This window comes from Cyprinodon tularosa, unplaced genomic scaffold (assembly GCF_016077235.1).
Source record: "Cyprinodon tularosa strain WSP-4 unplaced genomic scaffold, ASM1607723v1 ctg52, whole genome shotgun sequence".
NCBI lineage: Eukaryota > Metazoa > Chordata > Actinopteri > Cyprinodontiformes > Cyprinodontidae > Cyprinodon > Cyprinodon tularosa.
In genome coordinates this window covers 2,767,738-2,794,374 of record NW_024039252.1, presented here as the reverse complement: position 1 = coordinate 2,794,374, position 26,637 = coordinate 2,767,738, and the positions used below count along the sequence as shown (strand labels likewise).

Sequence of the window (26,637 nt, the reverse complement as noted above, 5' to 3'; positions counted from 1 at the left end):
GTAAAGCACGCCGCCACTGGACTCTAGAGCAGTGGAGACGCGTTCTCTGGAGTGACGAATCGCGCTTCTCCATCTGGCAATCTGATGGACGGGTCTCGGTTTGGCGGTTGCCAGGAGAACGGTACTTGTCTGACTGCATTGTGCCAAGTGTAAAGTTTGGTGGAGGGGGGATTATGGTGTGGGGTTGTTTTTCAGGAGCTGGGCTTGGCCCCTTAGTTCCAGTGAAAGGAACTCTGAATGCTTCAGCATACCAAGACATTTTGGACAATTCCATGCTCCCAACTTTGTGGGAACAGTTTGGAGCTGGCCCCTTCCTCTTCCAACATGACTGTGCACCAGTGCACAAAGCAAGGTCCATAAAGACATGGATGACAGAGTCTGGTGTGGATGAACTTGACTGGCCTGCACAGAGTCCTGACCTCAACCCGATAGAACACCTTTGGGATGAATTAGAGCGGAGACTGAGAGCCAGGCCTTCTCGTCCAACATCAGTGTGCGACCTCACAAATGCGCTTCTGGAAGAATGGTCAAAAATTCCCATAAACACACTCCTAAACCTTGTGGACAGCCTTCCCAGAAGAGTTGAAGCTGTTCTAGCTGCAAAGGGTGGACCGACGTCATATTGAACCCTATGGATTAGGAACGGGATGTCACTTAAGCTCATATGTGAGTCAAGGCAGGTGAGCAAATACTTTTGGCAATATAGTGTACATTATAAGGTGGACTTGATAGTGAACTCTGTTAACTGACCGTTTGGGCGGATGATCACTACTTTTTGCTCTCTATTGGTCACATAACTCCTCGTTTACCACACGATGCCTGCATCATCTTTGTTATTAGTCGCTGGCTGCTGGGTAGCGACTGCCTATGGTGACAGCAGGCCGCTGTGACAGCAAAACCCATAATGCTTTGGAAGGAGATCTCTCCACGCAAAGCATTCCGAGATGTACCTGCCTCTTCTGAGGCCTTTCTTTTCTTCTCATACACTTCGTAGACACTTTTTCTCTTTCAACCCTCTGCCATTTTTAAAGAACTGCGGTGAGAAAGGTGAGCTTCAGTAACTGTCTGAAAGTGCTCATGTGCGGAAAAAGATAGCTAAATGGAGGCAGGCACTTAGGACCTCCTTACGTAAACATATTACCAGAATGATTGACAATTAGGACCACTTATTTAGATGATCCATACAGAAATAAAAGATCATCCTCTATACCATTAAATGTATGTTAAAAAAAACTATTACTATTCCTGTTTCATTTTGGCCAATCTTTTCTCCACTCTCAGTGCCTTGTAACATCAGCAACACCAATAGAGAGTTTATTATTATGAAACTATTTAACACTCTGGGACTGTAAACCTAGCATATCTTTGCCATTTTTAGATTTGGCCTTTTTGTGTAATGTATGAGTGTTTACTTATAAACAATAAAAGACTGAACATTGGCTGGTTTTGATCTAATGTTCCCCAAATTTGTGTTTTACTTTTAAATTTGTGGATATGAGAGCTCAACAGAGGCACAGATCTTTAAAACCCAGGGACTTTTTTGTCATTTGTGTGTAACAGATATAAATGTAAGTCATGTGTGTGTTGCAAACTCTAAAATGCTTATTGATGTAAGTTTTCTGACTCCATCTTGTTGTCTTGTTATGTTCTTGTTGCATGGCACTGAACAAAATGATTGGATTAATGAGGCTTTATCTTCTAATCCAGACTAAATGATATCTTGATGAAGATATAATATCTTAGGATAATCCTTTATTTAAGTTTTTCAATTTAAGAAAATGTTGTAAAGGAATATTTTCTAAGGATCCATTGGCGTTCTTCTATTAATTCTTTTGATGTAAATTATTGTGGATTACAGTTGATAAAAGCTTAAAATTCAGCTTTAAAAAAATGAGAGAAGGCTTTTAAACACGGAAATGCCAGCTTATTGTATAGTATGTTCATGGATGGGACTAACGGCGTTGAAAGTAACGGCGTTACTAACGCCGTTACCTTGTTTTAGTAACGAGTAATCTGACTAATTACTTTGACTGTAACTATAACGCAGTTACCATTGCAGACACCCCGTTACTGCGCGTTACTCAGGTCGCACAATGAGCCTTTTTTCATGATAAGACTCGTGCGCAGCTGCGTGAAGCTGACACCCCACCCACGTCAAAAAAAAACTCTGCAAATAGACTGAATGGTTAGTGCAACGTTAGTGAAGATTTGTGCAGAAAAAAATATTGTTTGTGCTACTTTTGTTTAAGAGATATTAAAGATTATTTTTAGGTCATCCAGAGGTGCGCGCCTTGTCATGAGAGAGGGGAGGATGAGAATGGCTGATGTATAGTGAGATTCCGTCTGTCAGTTGGGTAGGCGGGTGTCTCCGCTGGTGGGTGTTAACGTACAGCACACACAGAGAGATGGAGAGTGAGGATGACTTCAGCAGCAAAACAGCGTTTTCCAGATGGAAATAACGGTGTTAGGTCGAGCTCCGTTTCCCCATCACATACGGTTTCCCCTGCATCTCCGCACAGCGCAGGCGGCACGATTCACCGCACACGCGACAGGTCGCCCTGTGCTCGCGCCACAGGAGAACTATGGAGAGCGTGAACGATCAAATGATAGCCTATATGGAGAAAGGGAGAAATCTGGATGGATGGATGGATGGATGGATGGATGGATGGATGGATGGATGGATGGATGGATGGATGGATGGATGGATGGATGGATGGATGGATGGATGGATGGATGGATGGATGGATGGATACTCTGCCTTTTCAACCTACTGTATTTTTTATTTTAAACATTATTTGATGGCCTTTGTGGCAGGGATGGAGATCCATATTTTATGTCACACACAGAGTATAGATTTAGATAGATAGATAGATAGATAGATAGATAGATAGATAGATAGATAGATAGATAGATAGATAGATATATGTTGCAGTACACAGGATTTCAGAATTAGACATCCCCAGTTATTAATTTCATATACTCACCAGATCTGAATGCCCTGTTAAAAAACTTCATAGCGCGTTCCCCCCGATGTCATTTACGTTGAGTTGTAATAAATGCAAAACTCTCTGCAGGTTCTTGTCTTTGTCGTTCGCTCTATTCAGCTGGCTTTGGAAACACACCGCGAGAAGGTGGGGGCTGGGTGGTGAGGGTTACGGGGGCGAGAAACGCAAAAGTAACGCAATAGTTACTTTTACTAGTAACTAGTTACTTTTATTGTGGAGTAACTCAGTTAGTAACTCAGTTACTTTTTGGGAGAAGTAACTAGTAACTATAACTAATTACTTTTTCAAAGTAACGTGCCCAACACTGAGTATGTTCTTATTTCATCAATATAAACACTTTTTTTTGCATGTGTTACTGCATCAGTGAAACTTGGCGAGTAAGAACATAAGTTAACTTTTTGATAATGTTATATTTTATTGCTCTCTAATACTAAAGAAATAAAGGGGAGTTTTGAAAATCTTTACATTATTAATCAGCTGATTTCCAAAGCTTTTGCTTCCATGTAAACATGTTGTTCTGTGCCATATCAGAAGTTCATTGTTTGTTGTAAATCACTACTGTCTTGTTTTCAAATGACCACTCATCGGACAACAAAAGAACACCAGTAAGTAGAACTGAATGCATCCCTATTGCACAGACCTTTCTTTAGTTTCCCTATTCGATTCCTGAGATTATTTTGTTGATGTAACACAATGTTTTCACTTTAATCCCACGCATTTTCTTTTTTGTTATTGTGGGTTTTGTTCTCCTTTTTTCCAACTTCTGATCTGTCCCTTTCTCCCAGGTATTATTATTAATTTCTTTGGATGCTTTTTCACACATTTTTTCATGGGAAAACTTTCTGTTAAGAATTAATTAACATTACAAATTTACAAAAAAGTTTGCCCTTCTCTTGCAACTTTTATGTATTTCTTTACTATTTTTTTACAACATAGCTGGTTTGCTAAATGGATATTTGTTATTTTTGTTTCTTGTCACTGAATCTGTTCATGTGGACAAACTTTTGCCCCCATTTCAATGTGTGTATTGTGTTCTGGTGTCTTAGTGGCAGAAGAAGACCCTACCTGTATAGAAAACGGGCGATCCACAGAGGGCGGCCCAATTTCCCAGAAGACCCTGACTGTGCACCAGGGGCCCCAGATGAGCAGCCCCTTAAAGGCCCCAGCGCCTTTGTCAACCGCCGCGAGAGGAGGAGAAAAGTTAACATATCCGTGTGGGAGCAGAGAGCCAACCAGCTACGCAAACGTCGTCAGTTGGCGAGCAGAGAGGAACTGTTTAGTAGCCCTGCAGAGGACAATGCTGAAACTCCCACTGTTCCCAAACATGTCCCTGCCATTTCCCCGGAGGCCAGCCCGGCTCACCTGCCTGAGTCTCCCATGTCTGTTAAGATGCCCCTACCTGAACCCCCAATGTCAGTCTCCATTCCAATGCCTGAGCCCCCAGCTGCTGAGTCTCATGTTAATCCGAATGAGGAGAAAACCACAGGAGCTAACCACCGGACTGCTGGCGGTGGCAGGCACCGAATGGCCCGGAAGTTTAGGTCCAGTCAGGGACTGGAAGAAGGAGCCCGACACAGGCGGCACCGTCACCGTGAAGCCCGTGTTGAAGCCAAAAGTTTGGACTGCACACAGTCACCACATGAAGTTCTACATATCAGACGGTCACTCAGTCAAGAAAGGAAGATTATTGATGAAAGAGAGGAGAGAGAAGACAGAGATGAGAGTGAAAGAGCTGATGGAGAGGGGGGACAAACAAACATAACACAGCAAGAGGAAGATGACTCAACATGTATCATCAATCCATATGCAGAAGTTGGAGAAGAATGCAGAAGGTAGGGCCTTTCCTATCAAGCATATCAGTCCTCCTTTCCTTAAATGTATTTGGGGCTTTCTGTGTATCCAGTTTTGTGAACAATTTTGTGTTGAAATGCGTTGATTACCAACCGATTTATATTAAAAATATATTGTTATATCAGAGTTGACTTGAGCCAGAAGAGGACTTGGGTTCTTTCTCTCCTTCTCCTTCCTCATACCTGAACGACATGAACTTTGTTAAATACAGCAGTCTGAATACATTCTAGTCAGTATCAGAATAACAACATCAAGCAGAATAAGAAAACTTAAGCATACATTATAAAATGCAGTCTGGTCCAACATGGACATAATTTACAAATTTCAGACAAGTTTCTAGGCTTACATGTTTTATGTTCATAAATGTACCAAATACAAAAACATATAAAACTTGAAACGTTTATGGTTTCAAAACTAAAGCAGCAAAACCACATCTAAGAACTTAGAATTTTATAACAAATTATAATATAATGCATCGGATACTACATTTAATTAGACTTATCGGATCCATCACAACAGCACTGTAGTGTCATATAAGAATCAGGGTGAGGACGTTTTTATTTCTTTTTAAAAAAAGGACACTTGGCTCTGTCTTGACACATGTAATTATTCAGTCAAGTTTGCTAAAAGAGACCTTCTAATGTTTAAAAATATAATTAAAGCATCCTCTATTTAATGAGGAAACAGAAACAAAATTATTTATGTCACCAGTCTTCTGGCATAGTCTCATTCACAGAACCACGTTCAAAAAGTTAAAAACAAACCAGCAAATAAGGCTCATCGATTGAGTTTAGATCATTCAATAGAAATCCAGCATAAAGTTTAAGCAGGCTCCTTTAGGAGTAAATATCGGCCTTTAGACCTAATTTTAATTAAATGTCTTCCTAGTTAAAGTAGAAAACCTTTCAATGTTTTCTATAGAAGGCAGACTGCTGCAGTACCCTGCCACAGTCTGTTGTTCAGCTTTAATTCAAGAGGGAGACAATAGGTAGTTACCGGTTGCTTGTAGGCCAAATAACCAGGTCCTCTGCAATTCAGAGGAATGGTGGATCTCCCAGGATCTCCTAAGGATCTCTGCTAAGAACGGAAAAACAGCAGCTTCAGTTCAGGAGGCCATTTACAGAATGCAATTAGGAAATCTGTAGACCATTTTATTCTTGCTTACAACAGGGCATGTTGGTAAAAAAGCATTAAAACATTTCCCGACCATCATTATACATTCATTTTCTGAAATGCATCTTAAATTATGAGGTTAGTTGAGTCATTAGATTTTTGCAGAGCTTTAGATGCTGCTCTAGGTTATTTTGTGACCTCCTGTATGAGCTGGCAATGCATTAGGTTATCTTTGAATGCCAGTCACTCCGTTTTCAGTTCCATTGAAACTGAAAGCATTAGAATGTTTGTAACATACTCCACAAAAAATTCATTTTCCCTCCAAGTAATTATACTTCATGAGAAGCTCAGCTGAAAAACTTCTGGAAAGTCTTATCCACTGTTTTTGCATAATCAACAAAAGAAACAACGAAAGCAACACAAAGGCAGAGTAGACATTTTTAGAATGATAAGGAATCACTACTTCTGCAAAGCGATTATCAAACTGTCCATTGCATTACTGTACGCATTTATCTATCTGAGATAATGTCTGAATGTCCACCCATATAAACTTGTCTCTGCTTTTTTACTTGACAATACCCATAGAAATCCACAACTGCAAAAGAAACACAATGGCAGAGGGGGCATATTGAAATTGAAAGGGAGGAGAGGAGAGCTTGATATAAATTGTTTATATTACGTAGAATATGTATCGTATAAGTTTTTATATTTCCTCACCTCCTCTGCCAACCATTCCTTAAACTATTAATTTCACAACAGATCACATAAGGATGTGGTACTAACCATAAAACACAAGGGGAAAATCAACTCCGCTTTTCACCCACCTATTCATAACTTGATCTGTTGCACAACTTTTCTCAGACATGCTGTGCCCAAATAAGGTTTTCCTAAGTCGTCGTGCTGAAAACAAGCAGCAAGAACTTCCAAGACATGGCTTCACTAACAAACCTAAACAGTTCCTCCATAAAAGCATGTAAATGTAAATGATTTTTTTTGCCAACTTTCAAAGCTCTTTAATGTGTTTTCTGTGGTATAACAGAGATCCTGAACCCGGTAGCGATATTCCTGATCCCCCGCAGTGCACCTGGTCAAAGCAGGGAGAGACCGGATGCATTGATCAGTATGAACCCCTGAGTCAGAACATCTCACTTGAGCCAGCTTTAGAGGGCAAAGAGTACACTGTGAGTACCATTGAGTCAGAGAAACGCAAGATTTCCATCAAACGTGACAAGTCCAACCTGGAGGGCAGCGTGGCTATAGAGATGTCTGCACAGCCCCTTCTGGGGCTCACTTCCGTCACAGGTAGGGTGTGTTTTATCTCTGCAGTCACCCTTCTTTAAACATGACATCTTTAAATTGTTCCAGTGGCTGTGTCTGGGTATCAGTAGCTGCTAGGATTTCTATTGGTAACTCATGTTGTTCTTTGTCATAGCTTTTCATGCGGAAGTAACTAATTTTCCTCTCATTGTGCTGTCCCACCTTTTTTTTTAGAGAACAGCAAAGAGTTGCAGGGATATGACTCTGAGCAAAAAGAGGATGAAACGGAGGACGAGGAGCCCCCATTGCCTCCAAAACCTGTAGTTCCTGACAGCATGTTCATCTTCAAAGCCTCCAACCCGTAAGATGCAACGTCTATCTTATAAATCATTTGTCCTGATTTTTGCATATGCCCATTCAGTATCCTCCCCTCTGTTTGCATACAGTATCAGGCGGATCTGTCACTATGTCGTCACTCTTCGCTACTTTGAAATGACCATCCTCCTTGTGATCGTGGCAAGCAGCATTGCACTGGCAGCAGAGGATCCTGTGTGTACAAATTCAGACAGAAACAAGGTATATCAGCTTAATGGCTTTTATAAATTAGGATTTATGGATAAATTAATGTCAAGAAGAGATTAAGAGAACAAATAACTATGTGATGCAACAAAAATGAATTGAACGACCACGGTGAAAGTATTTATTGATATTGCATGTTGTATGACATAAGCACATTGAAGAACATATTTTGAACGGCCTTATGATCATAGAGATTTTTCTTTTTTTAAACAAAATTTAAACCATACATATATGTAAATCTATTGCATAAAATACACATTTTCTCAGTGTCTGGCATGACATCAAACTCAACTCCTGTTCTCGGGCCAGTTAAAATTGTAAACATTTTTTACTAGTTTTTCTACATAGTTTTTATGAAGAAAAATGAAGAAAAGAAACTTTTTATTTTGTTTTTATCACTACTTATGTTTGCTTATGCTTTTCAAACACTCTTATCACTAAACTTTTAAAGAAATTCGCATGCACTAAAATTACTATGCTACCCAAAAGCGGACCTTAGAGGCTTAAGAAGGACAGTACCTTCTCCATTGCTTTTTACTGTTTACACCTCTGACTTCCAGTACCAAACAGAGTCCTGTCATCGGCAGAAATACTCATATGACTCTGCAATCTTTAGGTACATCAAGGATGGACAGAATTCTGAGTATAGAGACCAATCATCTGATCCTGAATGTCAACAAAACAAAGGAGATGATTGTAGATTTCAGAAGAAACAGCAACAAGTTGAATCCTATTAACATCAAAGGAGAAGAAGTGGAGGTGATTGAGGAGTCTTACTTTTTTACAGTAAAAGTGTTGCAAACATAAACTGCAAGGGAAATTTAACCGACAGTGTAAGAAGAACAGCAGCTTTGAAAATAAAGATCAAATTGTACAAAAATAGACATAATTATGTCACATAAATAGAATATTAAGCTTTGTTCACCAAAGATAGGTACAAACTTATCTTGTTGAAATATACAGTGGTCCTTCCTCATCTGTGAGTCAATCTGGCCCCTACCCAATTCTTATTTGTGTTCATGAACAAGTAATAATTCTACATCACTAAACATGATTTAATTTTTAAAAAGGTATAATTTTATCATTGAATTGTGTGTTAGTGATACATATTTACATAGATATCCTCATACAACCAAAAAACAAACATTTAACTATTCTTGGGGTTCCCTACTTGCTTTGGGGCCCTAAAAGATGGCTTTGTTTTGCTTGTACTGCCCCTGAGCATAAAACAGGTTTAAATGTTATGCAGACACAGTTATTAAACTAATTCGGAACGCTTTCTCCCACTGCCATACATTTACAGTGGGGCAAAAAAGTATTTAGTCAGCCACCAATAGTGCAAGTTTTCCCACTTAAAAAGATGAGAGAGACTGGTAATTTTCATCATAGATATACCTCAACTATAAGAGACAAAATGAGAAAAAAAAATCCAGAAAATCACATTGTCTGATTTTCAAAGAATTTATTTGCAAAATATGGTGGAAAATAAGTATTTGGTCAATAACAAAAGTTCATCTCAATACTTTGTTATATACCCTTTGTTGGCAATGACAGAGATCAAACGTTTTCTGTAAGTCTTCACAAGGTTTTCACACACTGTTGCTGGTATTTTGGCCCATTCCTCCATGCAGATCTCCTCTAGAGCAGTGATGTTCTGGGGCTGTCGCTGGGCAACACAGACTTTCAACTCCCTCCAAAGATTTTCTGTGGGGTGGAGATCTGGAGACTGGCTAGGCCACTCCAAGACCTTGAAATGCTTCTTACGAAGCCACTCCTTCGTTACCCGGGCGGTGTGTTTGGGATCATTGTCATGCTGAAAGACCCAGCCATGTTTCATCTTCAATGTCCTTGCTGATGGAAGGAGATTTTCACTCAAAATTTGACGATACATGGCCCCATTCATTCTTTCCTTCACACGGATTAGTCGTCCTGGTCCCTTAGCAGAAAAACAGCCCCAAAGTATGATGTTTCCACCCCCATGCTTCACTGTAGGTATGGTGTTCTTTGGATGCAACTCAGCATTCTCTCTCCTCCAAACACGACGAGTAGAGTTTTTACCAAAAAGTTCTATTTTGGTTTCATCTGACCATATGATATTCTCCCAGTCATCGTCTGGATCATCCAAATGCTCTCTAGCAAACTTGAGATGGGCCTTGACATGTACTGGCTTAAGCAGGGGGACACGTCTGGCCCTGCAGGATTTGAGTCCCTGGTGGCGTAGTGTGTTACTGATGGTAGCCTTTGTTACTTTGGTCCCAGCTCTCTGCAGGTCATTCACTAGGTCCCCCCGTGTGGTTCTGGGATTTTTACTCCCCGTTCTTGTGATCATTTTGACCCCACGGGGTGAGATCTTGCGTGGAGCCCCAGATCAAGGAAGATTATCAGTGGTCTTGTATGTTTTCCATTTTCTAATAATTGATCCCACAGTTGATTTCTTCACACCAAGCTGTTTACCTATTGCAGATTCAGACTTCCCAGCCTGGTGCAGGTCTATAATTTTGTTTCGGGTGTCCTTTGACCGCTCTCTAGTTTTGGCCATGGTGGAGTTTAGAGTGTGACTGTTTGAGGTTGTGGACAGGTGTCTTTTATACTGATAACGGGTTCAAACAGGTGCCATTAATGAAGGTAACGAGTGGAGGACAGAGGAGCCTCTTACAGAAGAAGTTACAGGTCTGTGAGAGCCAGAAATCTTGCTTGTTTGTAACTGACCAAATACTTATGTTCCACCATATTTTGCAAATAAATTCTTTAAAAATCAGACTATGTGATTTTCTGGATTTTTTTTTCTCATTTTGTCTCTCATAGTTGAGGTATATCTATGATGAAAATTACCGGCGTCTCTCATCTTTTTAAGTGGGAGAACTTGCACTATTGGTGGCTGACTAAATACTTTTTTGCCCCACTGTATATCAGATAGAATAATAGTATAGTGTAGAATCAGCTGTGACTTGTAGCTATTTATTTCAAAAAGGGGGAAAAACATCAACAGTGGAGGTTTTATATGAAGTCAGCTCAGTAACTTTTTTGGCAGCTTGACATCTCTTACACAAGTGGTTAAGAACACTTTTATGTTTTTACTGTAACTCTAAAGGTTTAAACAGAATCACCAGATTGCACACAATGCAGAGAAACTGTTGATGAAACACACTTGTAAAATTCTTACTTTTAAGTTTTTAGGTAGATGAGTTCAGGGACAACAGATGAAAAATAGCCTCTTGGCCAATTCTGGTGCATTTGCAGCAATGCTAATTGATGTACATTTCAAATAGATAAGTAAAATAAAATAAAAATGAGAAATCTCAGAAACAATGTCTGATATGGTTGATAGTGATGCATAATGACATAACAAAAACAGGTTTAGTTGTTGTTGTTTTCTTTTACAGGTTTAGGCGTCCCTGAAAGAAACAGACGTAATCATACATAACATTTATTACAAAAGGAAAATTGCACGTGTGAGCCCCCCTAGTATCACCACACCCCGTGCACAGCCTATAAAACAGCTCAGCTCAAACAATTTTACTAAATCAGCTCATAATGTTTAATTTCTATATTACTACCTGATATCAAGAAAATATATAAAGAATTTAGAATGTTAGCAAAGCTTTGCAAATCCAAAAGAAATCTAGTTATCTTTTGAGTCGCATCATCATCAACTAAAGAAATACAGCAATCATTACTACCTCGCACTTTATGATTATAAAACACCAAGGAAGACTTTATAGCTCAGTTTGACTGTCTGGTCAGATCTTTAGTTGACATTAACACAGTCAGTAACAATGTGTCATGACACATTTGGCTTTCATGCACATCCAAGGTGAGAATCAGCAGCTCTGCCTGACAAATCGCTGTGCAGTTTGTTTTTCACAAGTTTTCCCTTTTTACAGTGCCATAGAGAGTAAGTTCAGCTTAGCATGATGTGAGTTCATTCAGCTATTGAAGTACTCTTAAGAGGACATTTTATCAATTTTGGCAAAAAATTTATTCTTTATGTCTCTATAGGGAGCATTGCTAGGTCAAGAATCCAAATCTACTCTGTATCAACTTATTTTTTTTAACATGATAAAAAGACATTTTTACTCTGAGTTTTGATGCTTTTTTTTTTTTTACCAGTTTGCTTCTCTGATGCTGATTTTCCTCTTAGAAATTGGTCTCATGAGTCATGCAGCTTAATGGAAGCGTCACTCAGTATTACTGTTGCACTTTAGGTAATCAGTGTGTTTGCTACTCCAACAAACAACCAATATTTTGTGATTTGTTTTGGTTTTTATTATGAGTGAGATGATTCAACAGACCCATATCTCTAGAAAACTAAAAACATCCGCATTTGTGTTTGTATCTGTGACTATAATTGTTTCAGCATAGTTGATTCAAGCTGATTTGGACAGTATTCGCCAAAGGAAAAGCTTATCCTGAGGCCTTTTTCATGTAATCATTTTAACTGCAGGGCAACAATTGTACTGCTACGATGTAATGTGTAAATACAGGTGCTGGTCATAAAATTAGAATATCATGAAAAAGTAGATTGATTTCAGTAATTCCATTTAAAAAGTGAAACTTGTATATTATATTCATACATTACATACAAACTCATATATTTCAGATGTTTATTTTGTTTAATTTTGATGATTACAAATGACAACAAATGAAAATCTCAAATTCATCATATCAGAAAATTAGAATATTACTGAAGACCAATAAAAACAAAGGATTTATAGAAATGTTGGCCAACTGAAAAGTATGAACATGAAAAGTATGAGCATGTACAGCACTCAGTATTTAGTTGGGCCTCCTTTGGCCTGTATTACTGCAGCAATGCGGCGTGGCATGGAGTCGATCAGTCTGTGGCACTGCTCAGGTGTTATGATAGCCCAGGTTGCTCTAATAGTGGCTTTTAGCTCTTCTGAATTGTTGGGTCTGGTGTATTGCATCTTCTTCTTCACAATACCCCATAGATTTTCTATGGGGTTAAGGTCAGGAGAGTTTGCTGGCCAATTAAGAACAGGGATACCATGGTCCTTCAACCAGGTACTGGTAGCTTTGGCACTGTGTGCAGGTGCCAAGTCCGGTTGGAAAATGAAATCTGCATCTCCAAAAAGTTGGTCAGCTGCAGGAAGCATGAAGTGCTCTAAAACTTCTTGGTATGTGGCTGCGTTGACCCTGGACCTCAGAAAACACAATGGACCAACACCAGCAGATGACATGGCACCCCAAACCATCACTGACTGTGGAAACTTTACACTGGACTTCAAGCAACGTGGATGAAGTGCCTCTCTTCTTTTCCTCCAGACTCTGGGACCTTGATTTCCAAAGGAAATGCAAAATTTACTTTCATCAGAGAACATGACTTTGGACCACTCACCAGCAGTCCAGTCCTGTTTCTCTTTAGCCCAGGCAAGACGCTTCTGACACTGTCTGTGGTTCAAGAGTGGCTTGACACAAGGAATGCGACAGCAGAAACCCATGTCTTTCATACGTCTGTGTGTGGTGGTTCTTGAAGCACTCACTCCAGCTGCAGTCCACTCTTTGTGAATCTCCCCCACATTTTTGAATGGGTTTTGTTTCACAATCCTCTCCAGGGTGTGGTTATCTCTCTTGCTTGTACACTTTTTTCGACCACATCTTTTCCTTCCCTTCGCCTCTCTATTAATGTGCTTGGACACTGAGCTCTGTGAACAGCCAGCCTCTTTAGCGATGACCTTTTGTGTCTTGCCCTCCTTGTGCAAGGTGTCGATGGTCGTCTTTTGGACAACTGTCAAGTCAGCAGTCTTCCCCATGATTGTGTAGCCTATAGAACTAGACTGAAAGACCATTTAAAGGCTTTTGCAGGTGGTTTGAGTTAATTAGCTGATTAGAGTGTGGCACCAGGGGCCATCAATTTTGAACCTTTTCACAATATTCTAATTTTCTGATATGATGAATTTGAGATTTTCATTTGTTGTCATTTGTAATCATCAAAATTAAACAAAATAAACATCTGAAATATATGAGTTTGTATGTAATGTATGAATATAATATACAAGTTTCACTTTTTAAATGGAATTACTGAAATCAATCTACTTTTTCATGATATTCTAATTTTATGACCAGCACCTGTAGGTTTGATGTAAACACGATCAACTAACGAGGAGTCGAGCTAAATGTGTTTTTAAACCACCCAGGTGCTGCGATATTTTGATTACGTCTTCACTGGAGTGTTCACCTTTGAAATGATCATAAAGGTAGGGCTCTGAAACAAGATTCTCATTTAAAAATATATATGTTTAGGATAATTTATTAACTTTTTTTTTGGACTTCAGATGATAGATCAAGGTCTAATTCTGCATGATGGGTCCTATTTTCGAGACATGTGGAACCTCCTGGACTTCATTGTAGTGGTGGGAGCTCTGATCGCCTTTGCTCTAACGTAAGCCTTTTCTTATGACTAATGACTGACTCACTGCAGCTTATAACTTTGCAAGCATGCTGTATATTTATAAATGGTTCTTCCTGGAGTCATAAACTACATGCATCAAGACACATGCAAGCCTGCGAGTAACTCTGTTTTAAATTTCATCACAGGGCTTCAAGTGAAAAAGATGGCTTTTTTGTGTAGCTTTTTTCTGTCGTCTTTCATGGCTTGTATGTGACAGACAATTTACTAACTGACTAACCCCCTTGTGCAGTTTGTTGAAGAGAGCTTTTACTGTATGTGATTTTTTTTTTTGTTAATTTGGATGTAATGTAACCTTTTTTTATCCCCGAATTTTTTTCTCTGTTGTTCCTGTGGATTTTATGACTGTTGGGGAAACCAGGAATGTGATGGGGTAAAAATTTTCTAAATGTGAACATCTCATCAATCTTTTACATATTTATTTTGTACTCATGCATTTTGAATTTGCGTTGTATAGTTAATGTTTTACTACAATGTCTTTTACACATCACAAAACTAAAGATTCTGGCATGTATTAGGATTATGAACAAAGGAATACAAACAGTAACAGAAAGGAAAGTAATCATTGAGCATATAACAGGTAAATATATAATTTACAAAAGATGTGGGTACCAACCCAAGCAACCCACATATACAAAGAAGTCAAATTAGTTCAAAATGAAATTTATATGGAAAAAAGTGTAATAAAAATCTAAGTAAACTATAGTACTTACGAAATATGTTTTAGAAAAGCCTTTAAAAGGTAATGGCAGATTCAAGTTTTCTTCTGTAAGGAGGACCTGTGGAGATCAGATCGATGATCCAATTGATGTCAGTTCATTGAAACTGGTATAGTCTTTGGCTATGCTTATTTTATCTTCAGGCTCTTAAGAGTGTCAGTAGATTTCCATGAATATATTTATGTAGATAGTAAGTATCCTTGACTAGAAATAGACCCATAACAATAATGTCCTCAATCCCAGACTTTAATGTTAATGTAGTGTTTTTGGAAATTACGCAAAGTTCTACTCTGAACAGTTTTAGTTTGTATCAATGACAAACCTGTCAGTTCTGGTTCCTATCTATCTAGATCTCTATCTATATCTATCTATCTATCTATCTATCTATCTATCTATCTATCTATCTATCTATCTATCTATCTATCTATAAAAAAATAAACATTGTCAATTCAGTTTATTACATGAAACATGTTGCTCTTCATTTTATGAGCAAAAGCACATTGACATATTACTAATGGAAATCCCTCAGAACAGTATATTTCCTATAAAGGATAATATTAAAACGCTTTAAACTTCACCCCTAATACCTGCCAGTATCTGTCACAAATGTAAAGTTCTTTACTACATTGTATGTTTCTTTCTCTTAGTTCACTGACATTTTCTCTCACTGTGTTCGATTTATGCCATGTCTTTGTGTTCGAGTTCACCTGCAGAGCTGCAATTCTCAGTACTTTATTTCAATGTCAACAGAAACAACAAAGGCAGAGACATCAAAACAATAAAGTCCCTCAGAGTTTTGAGAGTTCTGCGGCCTCTTAAAACCATCAAGAGGCTCCCTAAACTCAAGGTCTGATGAAGCTAATAAAAACTTGCTGTTGCTTTGCAGGCTCTTTGGAGATTGTATTTGCTTTACCACCCTCTTGTTTTTCTTCTCCACAGGCGGTTTTTGACTGTGTGGTCACATCTCTAAAGAATGTCTTTAACATCCTCATTGTGTATCAGCTCTTTATGTTCATCTTTGCTGTCATCGCGGTCCAGCTCTTTAAGGGGAAGTTCTTCTTCTGCACTGACAGCTCCATGAAAACAGAAAAGGAATGTCGGTAAATAAGCATCTAAACTATTCTCTTATACTCAGATTAGTGTTTGGTATGCACTGTATATATCAACAGAATCCTCCTACATGTTGTCAGGCTGGATAAGCATATTCTACATGCTGTATAACAGGGGAATTGTTAACATACAACCTGAAAATTAAGAGACAATGTTATTTCTTTATGTTACTATCATAAATGGGTTAGAGCAAAAAAAATGTTTAACATTTTGGAAATTGTTTGTTCACATTCCTGTTAAATGAAGTCATACTATTCTTGTCTTTGAATATTTGGTATGCATCCTAATGAAAGCTTATTACAGGAATATTGTGAGGTACTTTGTTGTTTGCATAATGCGGAATTACAGAGCAAAATCTGTTGGGGTTTTAGGAGAGCACCAGTCTTTAAAATATGTATTCTATTTAAAGCTGCCAAAGCTTGTTACAATTTTGTGGTTAAAAAATCTTACAGTGATTTAAAAAAAAATCTCAATTGGAAGTTTAACTTACAGTATTTATACATTAAAAAAATGGCTGTAACTGAATGCAGAGGTAGTGATACCCTGGAATATGTTATTTGTCTAAGGTCAATATTTCTTGCTTGCAGAAATGGCCACCTAAATTTTTCCGAACAGAAACTCCAAACTTATAAAAAGGCTTAACCCTTTATATCATGTTCCTTAAAAGCTCTTACCAATAATTCAAATTTTGCCCAATAATAATAATAAATTTTACCCAATTTATCCACAATGTGATATAAATCCCTCTATTAGAATTCACGCTTAGTATTCACATATAACCAAACCTTCAGTGGTGTTTATTAAGCTGCAGATGTGATAAGTGAATAAAGTGAAAAGATGACCTTCAGTCTGTTCTGTTCCCTGCAGAGGCTTTTACATTGACTACAGCAGAGACAAAAAGGAGGTCAAAAGAAGAGAGTGGAGAAGACACGAGTTTCACTACGACAATGTCTGCTGGGCCCTGCTCACGCTTTTTACTGTGTCAACTGGAGAAGGGTGGCCTCAGTAAGTTCACGTGCTAATTGTAGCATTTGAGATGATATGCTCACTGTTAAAGCTCTGAAAGAGCAAAGAAAACAGACTTAAAAATACCCCCATTCTAGGTGATCATTCTTTATTTCTCTGCTATACTCCTCCTTCTGTATCTGAGCCCACCTACCCTTATTGAAAAATGGAATTTCATCTGTTTCCATCCTAATGTTTTTCTAAATATTAATATGCAATGCTCATAGGTGAGGGGTGTGCTGTAAAAGGATCAGTGCTATGGCTCAGCTCTTTCTTCACCATTAAAGCAGCAACTGCTTTAATGATTCACCTGTCATCTCATGCTTCATTCTACCATCTCTTGTTAAATACACAGAGACTAACCCGTGAGCCCAACAGAGCATTCTACCTCTTTGCTGTTGAGAACTACAACCTAACACTCGTTTTTCAGTGTCCGTGTGAAATACGTAACATAACCAAAATAAAATACACGAGGGGAAAGACATATTGTAAATCATTTTTAGAATTCTCAGTGTCTGCTCTTTATTTGTTGTTTGTTTGCAATACCCTGAGTGAACTCAAGAATATCACTGTAGCTATTTTACTGTTCAAAAGTAGAAACAGGAAATGCAAAAAGATGATTGTCTCTTTTTTATGATCCAGGGTCCTTCAGCACTCCACCGATGTCACAGAGGAGAACATGGGGCCGAGCCGTGGGAACCGGATGGAAATGTCCGTCTTCTATGTGGTCTACTTTGTGGTTTTTCCATTCTTCTTCGTCAACATCTTTGTGGCTCTTATCATCATCACTTTCCAAGAACAGGGTGATAAGATGATTCAAGAGTGCAGCCTGGAGAAGAATGAGGTATGAACAACGTTTGTCAGTGTCGTTAAAGGCATAATTGTTCTTTATACTGTTAAATTTCTCCCCATCAGAGGGCCTGCATTGACTTTGCCATCAGCGCCAAGCCGATGACCCGCTACATGCCTCAGAACAGACAAACCTTCCAGTACAGACTCTGGCACTTTGTGGCATCGCCTTCTTTTGAGTACACAGTTCTTGTCATGATCGCCCTGAACACAGTTGTTCTTATGATGAAGGTAAACCATTTTATCAGTAATAAATATATATGTATAACCTAATCCTTTAAGATAATAATATAATTTATTTCTATTTTAGTATCACTCAGCCCCAACGGCTTATGATGCTGTCCTGAAGCACCTCAACACAGCCTTCACTGTGCTATTCTCCATGGAGTGTATACTGAAGATCTTGGCTTTTGGGTTTGTGGTAAGTATGAATGCTTGTAGCAAAGCTGTGAGAAATTTTACTCCCCCCCCCAATACATTTTAAAAATCTTACATATTTCACATTATGTTTTGTCTGCAGAACTACTTTCGAGACACTTGGAATATTTTTGATTTTATTACTGTTCTTGGCAGTATCACAGAAATAATTGTGGACTTGCAGGTAAGATGTGGTCCGAATGTTAAATGTTGCCACCTAAAAATAGATAAAAGAATTGGCAGTGTTCAATGGAGTATCAAATTCCTGAGCTTTGTGCGACGGTCACTGACCCCGCTCTAGATTTAAGTCATGTTGTCTTTACTTGTGCAAACCATTATTTACACTCTGTCATTCCTGCCTGGCTGTCACTTTTTCCCTCTCTGGCTGTGTTACTCTTCCACTAATCAACTCTCTCTCCCAGTCGGTGAACACCATCAACATGAGTTTTCTCAAGCTTTTCCGGGCAGCCAGGTTGATCAAGCTGCTGAGACAGGGATACACCATCCGCATTCTGCTTTGGACATTTGTACAATCGTTTAAGGTCTGTAGTTTTTCCTCTTTTTTTTTTTTTTTTTTAGTTAGATTATCAATTTATTAATGGGGAGAAAGGGTTACGTTTTCCTATCATTAATATGAACTTGCTATTTTTATCTTCTCTGACAGGCTCTACCCTATGTCTGCCTACTTATCGCCATGCTTTTCTTCATATATGCCATAATCGGAATGCAGGTATTATTTTTCTTAGTGTTTACATAATTGTCAAAAATCTTAAAATAATCTCTATCAGCATAAAAAAAATATTATTTAAATATCCTTTGTAAATGGATGTTTGCCAAGAAATTCCTTGACACATGTGGACAAAAAATATTTGGTTACCTTTGTTTAATGAAAGAAAACCTCACAATAGTCACAGAAATAACTTAAATTGACAAAAGTAATAATCAATAAAAGTTCTATGAAGATGAACAAATGAAAATCAGACATTGCTCATGAAATAGGGCAAATCTTGAACCAATCAAAAACATTTCTAAATGAACTTAAATCAAAAAAAGAAACAAGAAAAACATTTGCAAACATTACAGATTATATTGCTAACTGTAGTTATGCACTCCACCAGTGGGGATTGAGTGCATAACTGGGGTTAAGGATCTTGCTCAAGGACCCAGAGTGGCAGTCTGTGGGAGTGGGGCTGGAATTCAGAACCTCTGGGACCAAAGCGCAATACCCTAACCACCAGTTACCTATTCCATGCCCTTGGGGAGCAGTGGGCTGCCACTGCGCGGTCCACAGGGAGCAATGTGGGGTTAACGGTCTTGCTCAGGGACCCAGAGTGGTGTGTATCAGACTCAACTGTAGTCACAGGCATATCAAGCTCTTTCCCTTGCTTCCCCTGGTCCATGTTGAGTGTGGTACACACCATATCACCAAACAGCAGAGTGAGTACCTTTAGCCCTATATATAGGCCCAATGACTGATTACAAGATTGTAGATACCTGCAATCCTAATTATGGGACACACTGATTTAACATGTCCCTTTGGTCACATTATTTTTTATCTTTTCTAGGGATATCTTATTTTTTGTCTAGGTTTCTTTCATGAGTTTAAAACCATGCGGTTGAACCTTGGTTCAAATTGTTTGACTTAATTTCTGTTACCATGGTTGTTTTGTCTTTAATCAAACGAGGAGTAGCAAAAGTTTTGTCCATGTGTATAAATTAATCCTAGTGATTATATTGTACTGTACAGATGTATTTGTTTGTTTTTTTTTTGGTGAATATTTTGATATGAAACTAAGGTCTGTATCCTGTGTAAAAAGCTGACTTCCTGTGTTTTCTGTAGGTGTTTGGAAACATCAAACTGAATGACGAGAGTCACATCAATCAGCACAACAATTTTAAGACCTTTTTCAGTGCACTGATGCTTCTGTTCAGGTGAACTGTACCAAGAAATATAAGGAAAATCGCATCTTCAATGTGTCAGTTTAAGCTACTGATTTATATGTTGCTTTATTTACAATGGGACAATGCATATACATAGAAATGCTCACAGCAAGGTTCAATGTGTACATATGCCTGTAGCACACAGGCTAATTTTCATCTGAAGCCCCATGACAGGTTAGTGTAAAAGCATGAAAGACAAGATATGTTAAAATGAACAGTTAGTGGAAAAGTAAAGTACATTACAAACACTAGTTAGTAAAATCTTATTGTAAAAAAATATAGACATACTGTTTTTTATTAAAATAAAAAAGGAAGTATACCCAGTACACAGAACAAATAGTTAGTAAAATGTTAGTAAAATACATTAATGTGAATTATATGAGTGTTATCCAGGAGCCATTTTTTTCTGTTTTATAGAAGGTTTTTAGTTATGAGATGTCCCTGAGTTCTGTGTGATGCTCAGGTACTTATTCCCCAGGTGTGTGATGTTCTCACCAAGAAAGCCAGCTGCCCAAAACTGCTTTTTGTTAAGGAAACATTTCAGTCTCCTCTGCTGTTGGATCAAGTGCCAACACTGTTTTTTTAGATGGATATGTTCTTGTGTAAGAGATGCAACTTGTCTAAATGATGGATAGTCTGTTTAATGCTGCCTATGTTTTAAATACCAGGAGTGCAACAGGGGAATCCTGGCAGGAGATTATGCTCTCCTGTCTGTCTGGACAGGAGTGTGAACCAGACCCCTCCATTGCCCCCCTCACCATGTCTCCAGACCATGAGGGCGGGTGTGGGACCGACTTTGCCTACTGCTACTTTGTCTCCTTCATCTTCTTTAGCTCTTTTCTGGTCAGATTCAACAAATAATAATAATGAAAAAATAAAAATTTGCCTTTTTTGTTTTAACTCAGTATTTCCTTTTTAAATATGTTCATCTCAGATCTTTGTTCTTATGTCTTTTTTTAGATGCTGAATCTGTTTGTGGCTGTTATTATGGATAACTTTGAGTACCTGACACGAGACTCCTCTATCCTGGGCCCTCACCACCTGGATGAGTTTGTCAGAATATGGGGCGAGTATGATAGACTGGCATGGTAAGAACTGACCTCATTTACTCTACTCTCTCATAGTTCACTATGTGCGCCACATCAAAGTCAATTTTCCAACTGTATCCAGCAGAGGGCAGCCAAAGAGCGTGAAATGTTACAGCTTTAGAATACACTGCACTGCATTCTGATTTTGGCTGTGCAGACATATTCGTATCCCTCAAACTTTTTCAAATTTTGTCACAATACAACCACAGACTTAAATGTATTTAATCTGGAGAGTAATGTTGTGGATAATAAAAGCAACATAATTGTCCCATGGCCTGCTTGTTAGAGAATAACACTGAACAAAAATAAAGACAAGCAACACGGACTGGTTAGAAATACACTTGCGGAGAGCTGTATTACAAGCTTTGAAAATGAACCCTGTTTTTTAATGGTTAGTACTTTGACTGTTCCATAATCACAATTTAACCTAAACCGCTTTGATTATAAGAGTATTTGTTTTATTTTTGTTGAAGCCTTTTTCCACAAGATTGGTTAAAATGTTTGCAATAAATCAGATGAAAACTTTTGATGCAACTATCATCAAAACATCCAGTAGTTTGTCTGTAGTGGAAGCAAGGATGTGTTTGTTGTCAACCAGCTGATTTCTGAAAGAATGGATCAAACGTAGAGTAAGAGCTACCATAGATAATTTGAATCGAAACATATATCTTAGTTGGCCTATACCCAAATCTACAGCAAATAAAATCCAGTCATGCTACCAGTCTGTCTGAATGTGAGCTGTTATCAGTGGAAGTGTAGGAAAATGTGAATACTGTAGATCAGGAAATAATGGTGCAGATTTGCAGCTGTTGCTGCAGCATAAGGCGGCTTTACAGAGTATTGACTCATGAGGGCTTAAACAAAACGGCATTCCAAACTTTTTAGATTTTGATTTGGACAAGAATTTTAAAACCATCTATCACTTTCCTCCCAATTTACAATCATTTTCTACATAACGTTGTTCTATCTCTGGGAAAAAAAAGTAATATAGGGTTGAAAGATGAGAAAAGCTTTAAGGGTTATAATGATAGATTGGGGTTGTTCACTACCCACCTAAAATAACCTTTTTAAGGGAAAATAAACATTCTGCTTTTCATTAAACTGTCCACTTTCTGCTCTCCCTACTCTATGTTTCCTCAAGTGGCCGGATTCATTACACAGCTATGTACGAGATGTTGACCCACATGTCTCCGCCTCTCGGCTTGGGTAAAAAATGTCCGGCTAAGATTGCCTACAAGGTAATAAAAAAGTGATCACTACTTTTATTTGAAGAGAGAAAAAGCTAAGTGACAAATAGTGTAAAAATTTTGTGTTTGTTTTCTTCAGAGGTTGGTGTTGATGAATATGCCTGTTGATGAGGACATGACCGTCCACTTTACCTCCACTCTAATGTCACTCATCCGCACAGCTTTAGACATAAAGATAGCTCGAGGTCAGAGTCATGTGTATTTACAGTCAAAAAAGTAAAATGTCAGATATGAATAGAATAAATATTACAAATTAAAAAGTGTATATTTGTTCTAGGCGGTGAGGACCGTATTGCTCTAGATGCCGAGCTGCAGAAGGAGATCAGTATAATTTGGCCGTATCTGCCGCAGAAGACCTTGGACCTACTGGTACCTATCAACAAAGGTCAGGCTCTACCTGAAAAGGAATTTTTCATTCTGCTGCTGAGAGACCAGGGGTGAGACTTAATGAAGTGTATCCGCTGCTCCTACAGATACCGACATGACAGTAGGAAAGATCTACGCTTCAATGATGATAATGGACTACTTCAAACAGAACAAAGCAAAGAAACTCAGGCAACAGCTGGAAGCCCAGGTCAGCACAGCATGTTTCTATGAGCTCGGTTGCATCTCCTGTTGAAAGAGTGATTTTTTTTTTTTTTTTGTTAAAACTTTTCCTTTATTGTTTTTATTTCATATTGCTAGATAGATTATTCACCTGGTGTTCATACAGTGAAGAAAATTCAAATAAAAATCAAATTTCAAAAATTATTTGTACTTTCAAGGATTATCTCCATATGCCTTCCTTTACTTCTTCCTGTCTTCCTATTCATTGAATTCTCCTTTCTTCATTATACCCTTCCCTCTTTCCTAGTTTCCTTTCATCTGAACCTATTCATTCTTAGAGTTTCTATATACCTATCCATCTATTTTGGGTATAATGCCTACAAGTTCTCAGGTGAATAAGGACACCCTAATCAGTATTGAAAAGTTATTATACTTAAACAATTCAGTAACTAAAACAAATTTGATTGATTAATTACACAACAAATGATCTTTTTTATTGATGTACTGTTATTTGTCATCATTGATCTGCTTACTGCTTTTAAAAGCACAATATAATGACTTCAGACCAAAAACATCTCTTCAATTCAGTAGTTTAAAAGTACATTGAATGCCTAAAGGTTGTTAATATTTGAATGGTACTAAAAAAAAAAAAAAAAACAAGCCTTGCATATTCTAGTTTATTAGTGTATTAAATATAACTATACATCCATATGTTTTTCTCAGACCCCTATTCAGCGCTGTGTGATGATCACTCTAAACACTGACCATTTTGTGACTTATTTGGTGTCATGCTTCAGGTCCATTTAACCTATTTTTTCCAAAGCTTAAACTTCATGGCTGATGTCTTGAGCTGATTTTTCAAAATTTCCCTCATGGTATTATTTTTGAATGAACCCCCCCCCCCCCACCCCCCACCCCCCCACCCCCAACATGCTCCCAGTCCTGTACTTCATTGATGGTATCGAGCCCTTTAAGCTTCCCCCTTTTTCTATTAATGGTAACTGAGGCCACACATCATATTTCAGGCCATTGGATGATAGGAACTGTCTCTGATCCTTGGTACATTTTCGTATTTTAATCTGACTTTTGAGGTTTTGGAAGAATAGGCCTGCTTGCTCTTCTCTGACTGGGTTTTCATTTTGATTAATAATGACATTATCTGACCAGCTTCAAACAGAATCTTCCCTATGATTTTGTCTTTGTTCTGGTGTTGATACAGAAAATGACAGATAGGCATTTCCATGCAGTTTATACTTTGCATATGAACAGGTTGATATTCAGGATGAGCCAAACGTGTTTGTCCACACTTATTTCTATTTAGTATCACTTTTTGTTAATTTTCTTGCATTTAACAAAAACAGATAGTTGTGGTTTTTATCACATACCTTAAACAAGGGATTCCTAGTCTGATTCAATGTCAGACATTTGGCAGAAAAGTCCATTCCTTGGTGTCATTGTTCTACAAATACATTTCAAATGGTCAACATGTCCATAGCTCTGTTAATAAAGAAAAAACTTGAAAATGTTATCTTTTCATTATTTTCTACCCATTTTAAGCAGATGTATTCTACTCAAGAAAAAAAAGATATGAGAAGAAAGAGGAAAATAAACCTAACTGATTAAATAGAAATAAAATTAAATGGAATCCACTCAAAATTATATCGCCTTAAAAGTTAGAGACTATTTTATCCATGGTTTTCTAAAGATCAAAAAAAACATCTGCCCTGAGGTTTAGATGTGTATTTTATGTGTTGTATGTATTATTTTGTCTTGTTTCAGAAGAGCAACTTGATCTTTAAACGTCTGGATGCCTCTACCCTGCCTGAGGACATCCTGTCCAACACCACCCCCCTGCCACTGATGGCTCACAGTGCGGGCTCTGCCCTGTAAGTCTGCAAATGTTTACAAAACATATATATTTATGGTGCATTGCTGCATTTTTTTCTTACTGTTTTTTTTCTCCCTCTGTTTATTGCTGTCTCCCTCACAGAACCAGAGGAGGCTTTGTGGCTTTGAGTCCTATCTCTCCCCAGGAGCTATTTTTGCAGCCCATAAGCTCAGACATCGATGCCAGTCAACAGCAAAATGTGGTGAGATAGAGGACAGACACAGCTACCATGACTGCATTCACACATATCACATTAATCTAATGTACACACGTGTTTACCATTGACATTTCTGCAGATGTTGCATTTTGAGAATCAAAAAGTCAGAATTTTATATAATTCAATCTCTTATAATGAGTAAAAATGTTTGTCATATAAATAACTGGTCACCGATTTTTCATAGCCTGGCAGAGCTCTGCAATGCTGCTTTTGTGCTCCTGACTGTTAGTCCTTAGCAGGTTGTAATATTGGAGACAGATTGTTCCACTGTTGGTTTGTTGCTGTGTCTTTACTGTCTGGCTGTACCGCTCTAAACTACCTGACAGTCTAATAGCAAGTTATTCTGAAGTACTTCCATGTAAGTGTGCAGAGGAGTGTATCTTTCCCTTAGACAGATGCTGTCTTGCTTTAGAACTTGATCAAGCATGATTCCTCCTCCAAGCTGAAGCATGCAATGCCTTAAAAGATGATTTATAATCATTGAACCATACCAAACACTGTCATATCACAAACTTTGCAATATGTTATTAAGACACCTTTAGATTCCTCTTTTGTGTCATTCAATCACCAAATAAATACAGCTGTGCTGTTAATCTCTCAGAGGTTTGTTAGGGGACTTAAACGGATAAACACAGTATGGTGAAGACTTTGGTAGACTGCACACAGATGAGCTGTAGAAAAGTTTAAACAGGCTGCAAACCTACCAAGACTTTAGTTTTTCACCTGAGATGATACGATGGGAGAGAAAGGCATCACTTAGGGAGACATCCAAGAGGCCGGCAGTAGAGATTGAGGGGCTGCAGAGATCCAGTGCTATGTTAGTAGAATCTGAATCTGATGGGACAATTTTTGGTGGTGTCCTTTCATTGAGAAGTAGCAAGAAGAATGACGTGTGCCACAAATGGAAAAAGCAGCATGTTCTCTATACTTCCTGTGTACAGAACATGCTGAACACTTCAAACATATAATCCCCATCCAAAAAGGGGGAGCGGCAGCATCATGCCATAGCAATTCTTATGTTTGGCACTGAACCGCGTCAGAGTGGGGGGAGCAAAATTACAAGGCAATCCAGAAATTAATCTGTTACGAGACTGCAGGATGCTTAGGAAGCAGCTACAAGCATTGGAAACATTTAAGTAGAGCTGCTGTGAAACAGTTTAAAGCATTTTTAGGTGAGTCAATCCACTCAGTCAAAGTTAAGACCTAAATACATAAAAGAAAACCTTCAGTGAAACAAAAGTTCTGGGAGTTGAGTTGATGTTCACGCATGCTATATTTTCATGAGCAGATTTATTTTGTAAGAAGCTTTTTTTGCAGGTGTAAAATGTTAGTAGATTTAATTACAACAAGAGACGATTCTAAAAGGTGTTGACTT

General features: G+C 38.2%; 1 protein-coding gene across 2 annotated transcripts in view; it reads left to right on the top strand.

Moving 5' to 3' along the window:
* Positions 1–26,637, top strand: part of LOC119795705 (voltage-dependent R-type calcium channel subunit alpha-1E-like) — a 94,554-nt gene that overhangs the window by 58,695 nt on the left and 9,222 nt on the right. For both annotated transcript variants that reach the window (XM_038303845.1, XM_038303846.1), the window contains 25 exons: positions 4,052–4,837; positions 7,009–7,271; positions 7,461–7,587; positions 7,673–7,802; positions 13,964–14,023; positions 14,102–14,208; positions 14,597–14,608; positions 15,705–15,801; positions 15,894–16,054; positions 16,932–17,069; positions 17,712–17,913; positions 17,985–18,149; positions 18,229–18,339; positions 18,439–18,519; positions 18,758–18,877; positions 19,000–19,065; positions 20,176–20,267; positions 20,945–21,119; positions 21,237–21,364; positions 22,506–22,602; positions 22,691–22,796; positions 22,889–22,996; positions 23,085–23,185; positions 24,937–25,043; positions 25,148–25,247. In XM_038303845.1, the coding sequence (XP_038159773.1) occupies positions 4,052–4,837; positions 7,009–7,271; positions 7,461–7,587; positions 7,673–7,802; positions 13,964–14,023; positions 14,102–14,208; positions 14,597–14,608; positions 15,705–15,801; positions 15,894–16,054; positions 16,932–17,069; positions 17,712–17,913; positions 17,985–18,149; positions 18,229–18,339; positions 18,439–18,519; positions 18,758–18,877; positions 19,000–19,065; positions 20,176–20,267; positions 20,945–21,119; positions 21,237–21,364; positions 22,506–22,602; positions 22,691–22,796; positions 22,889–22,996; positions 23,085–23,185; positions 24,937–25,043; positions 25,148–25,247 (3,640 nt within the window). The remainder of the gene's footprint in view (positions 1–4,051; positions 4,838–7,008; positions 7,272–7,460; positions 7,588–7,672; positions 7,803–13,963; positions 14,024–14,101; positions 14,209–14,596; positions 14,609–15,704; positions 15,802–15,893; positions 16,055–16,931; positions 17,070–17,711; positions 17,914–17,984; positions 18,150–18,228; positions 18,340–18,438; positions 18,520–18,757; positions 18,878–18,999; positions 19,066–20,175; positions 20,268–20,944; positions 21,120–21,236; positions 21,365–22,505; positions 22,603–22,690; positions 22,797–22,888; positions 22,997–23,084; positions 23,186–24,936; positions 25,044–25,147; positions 25,248–26,637) is intronic.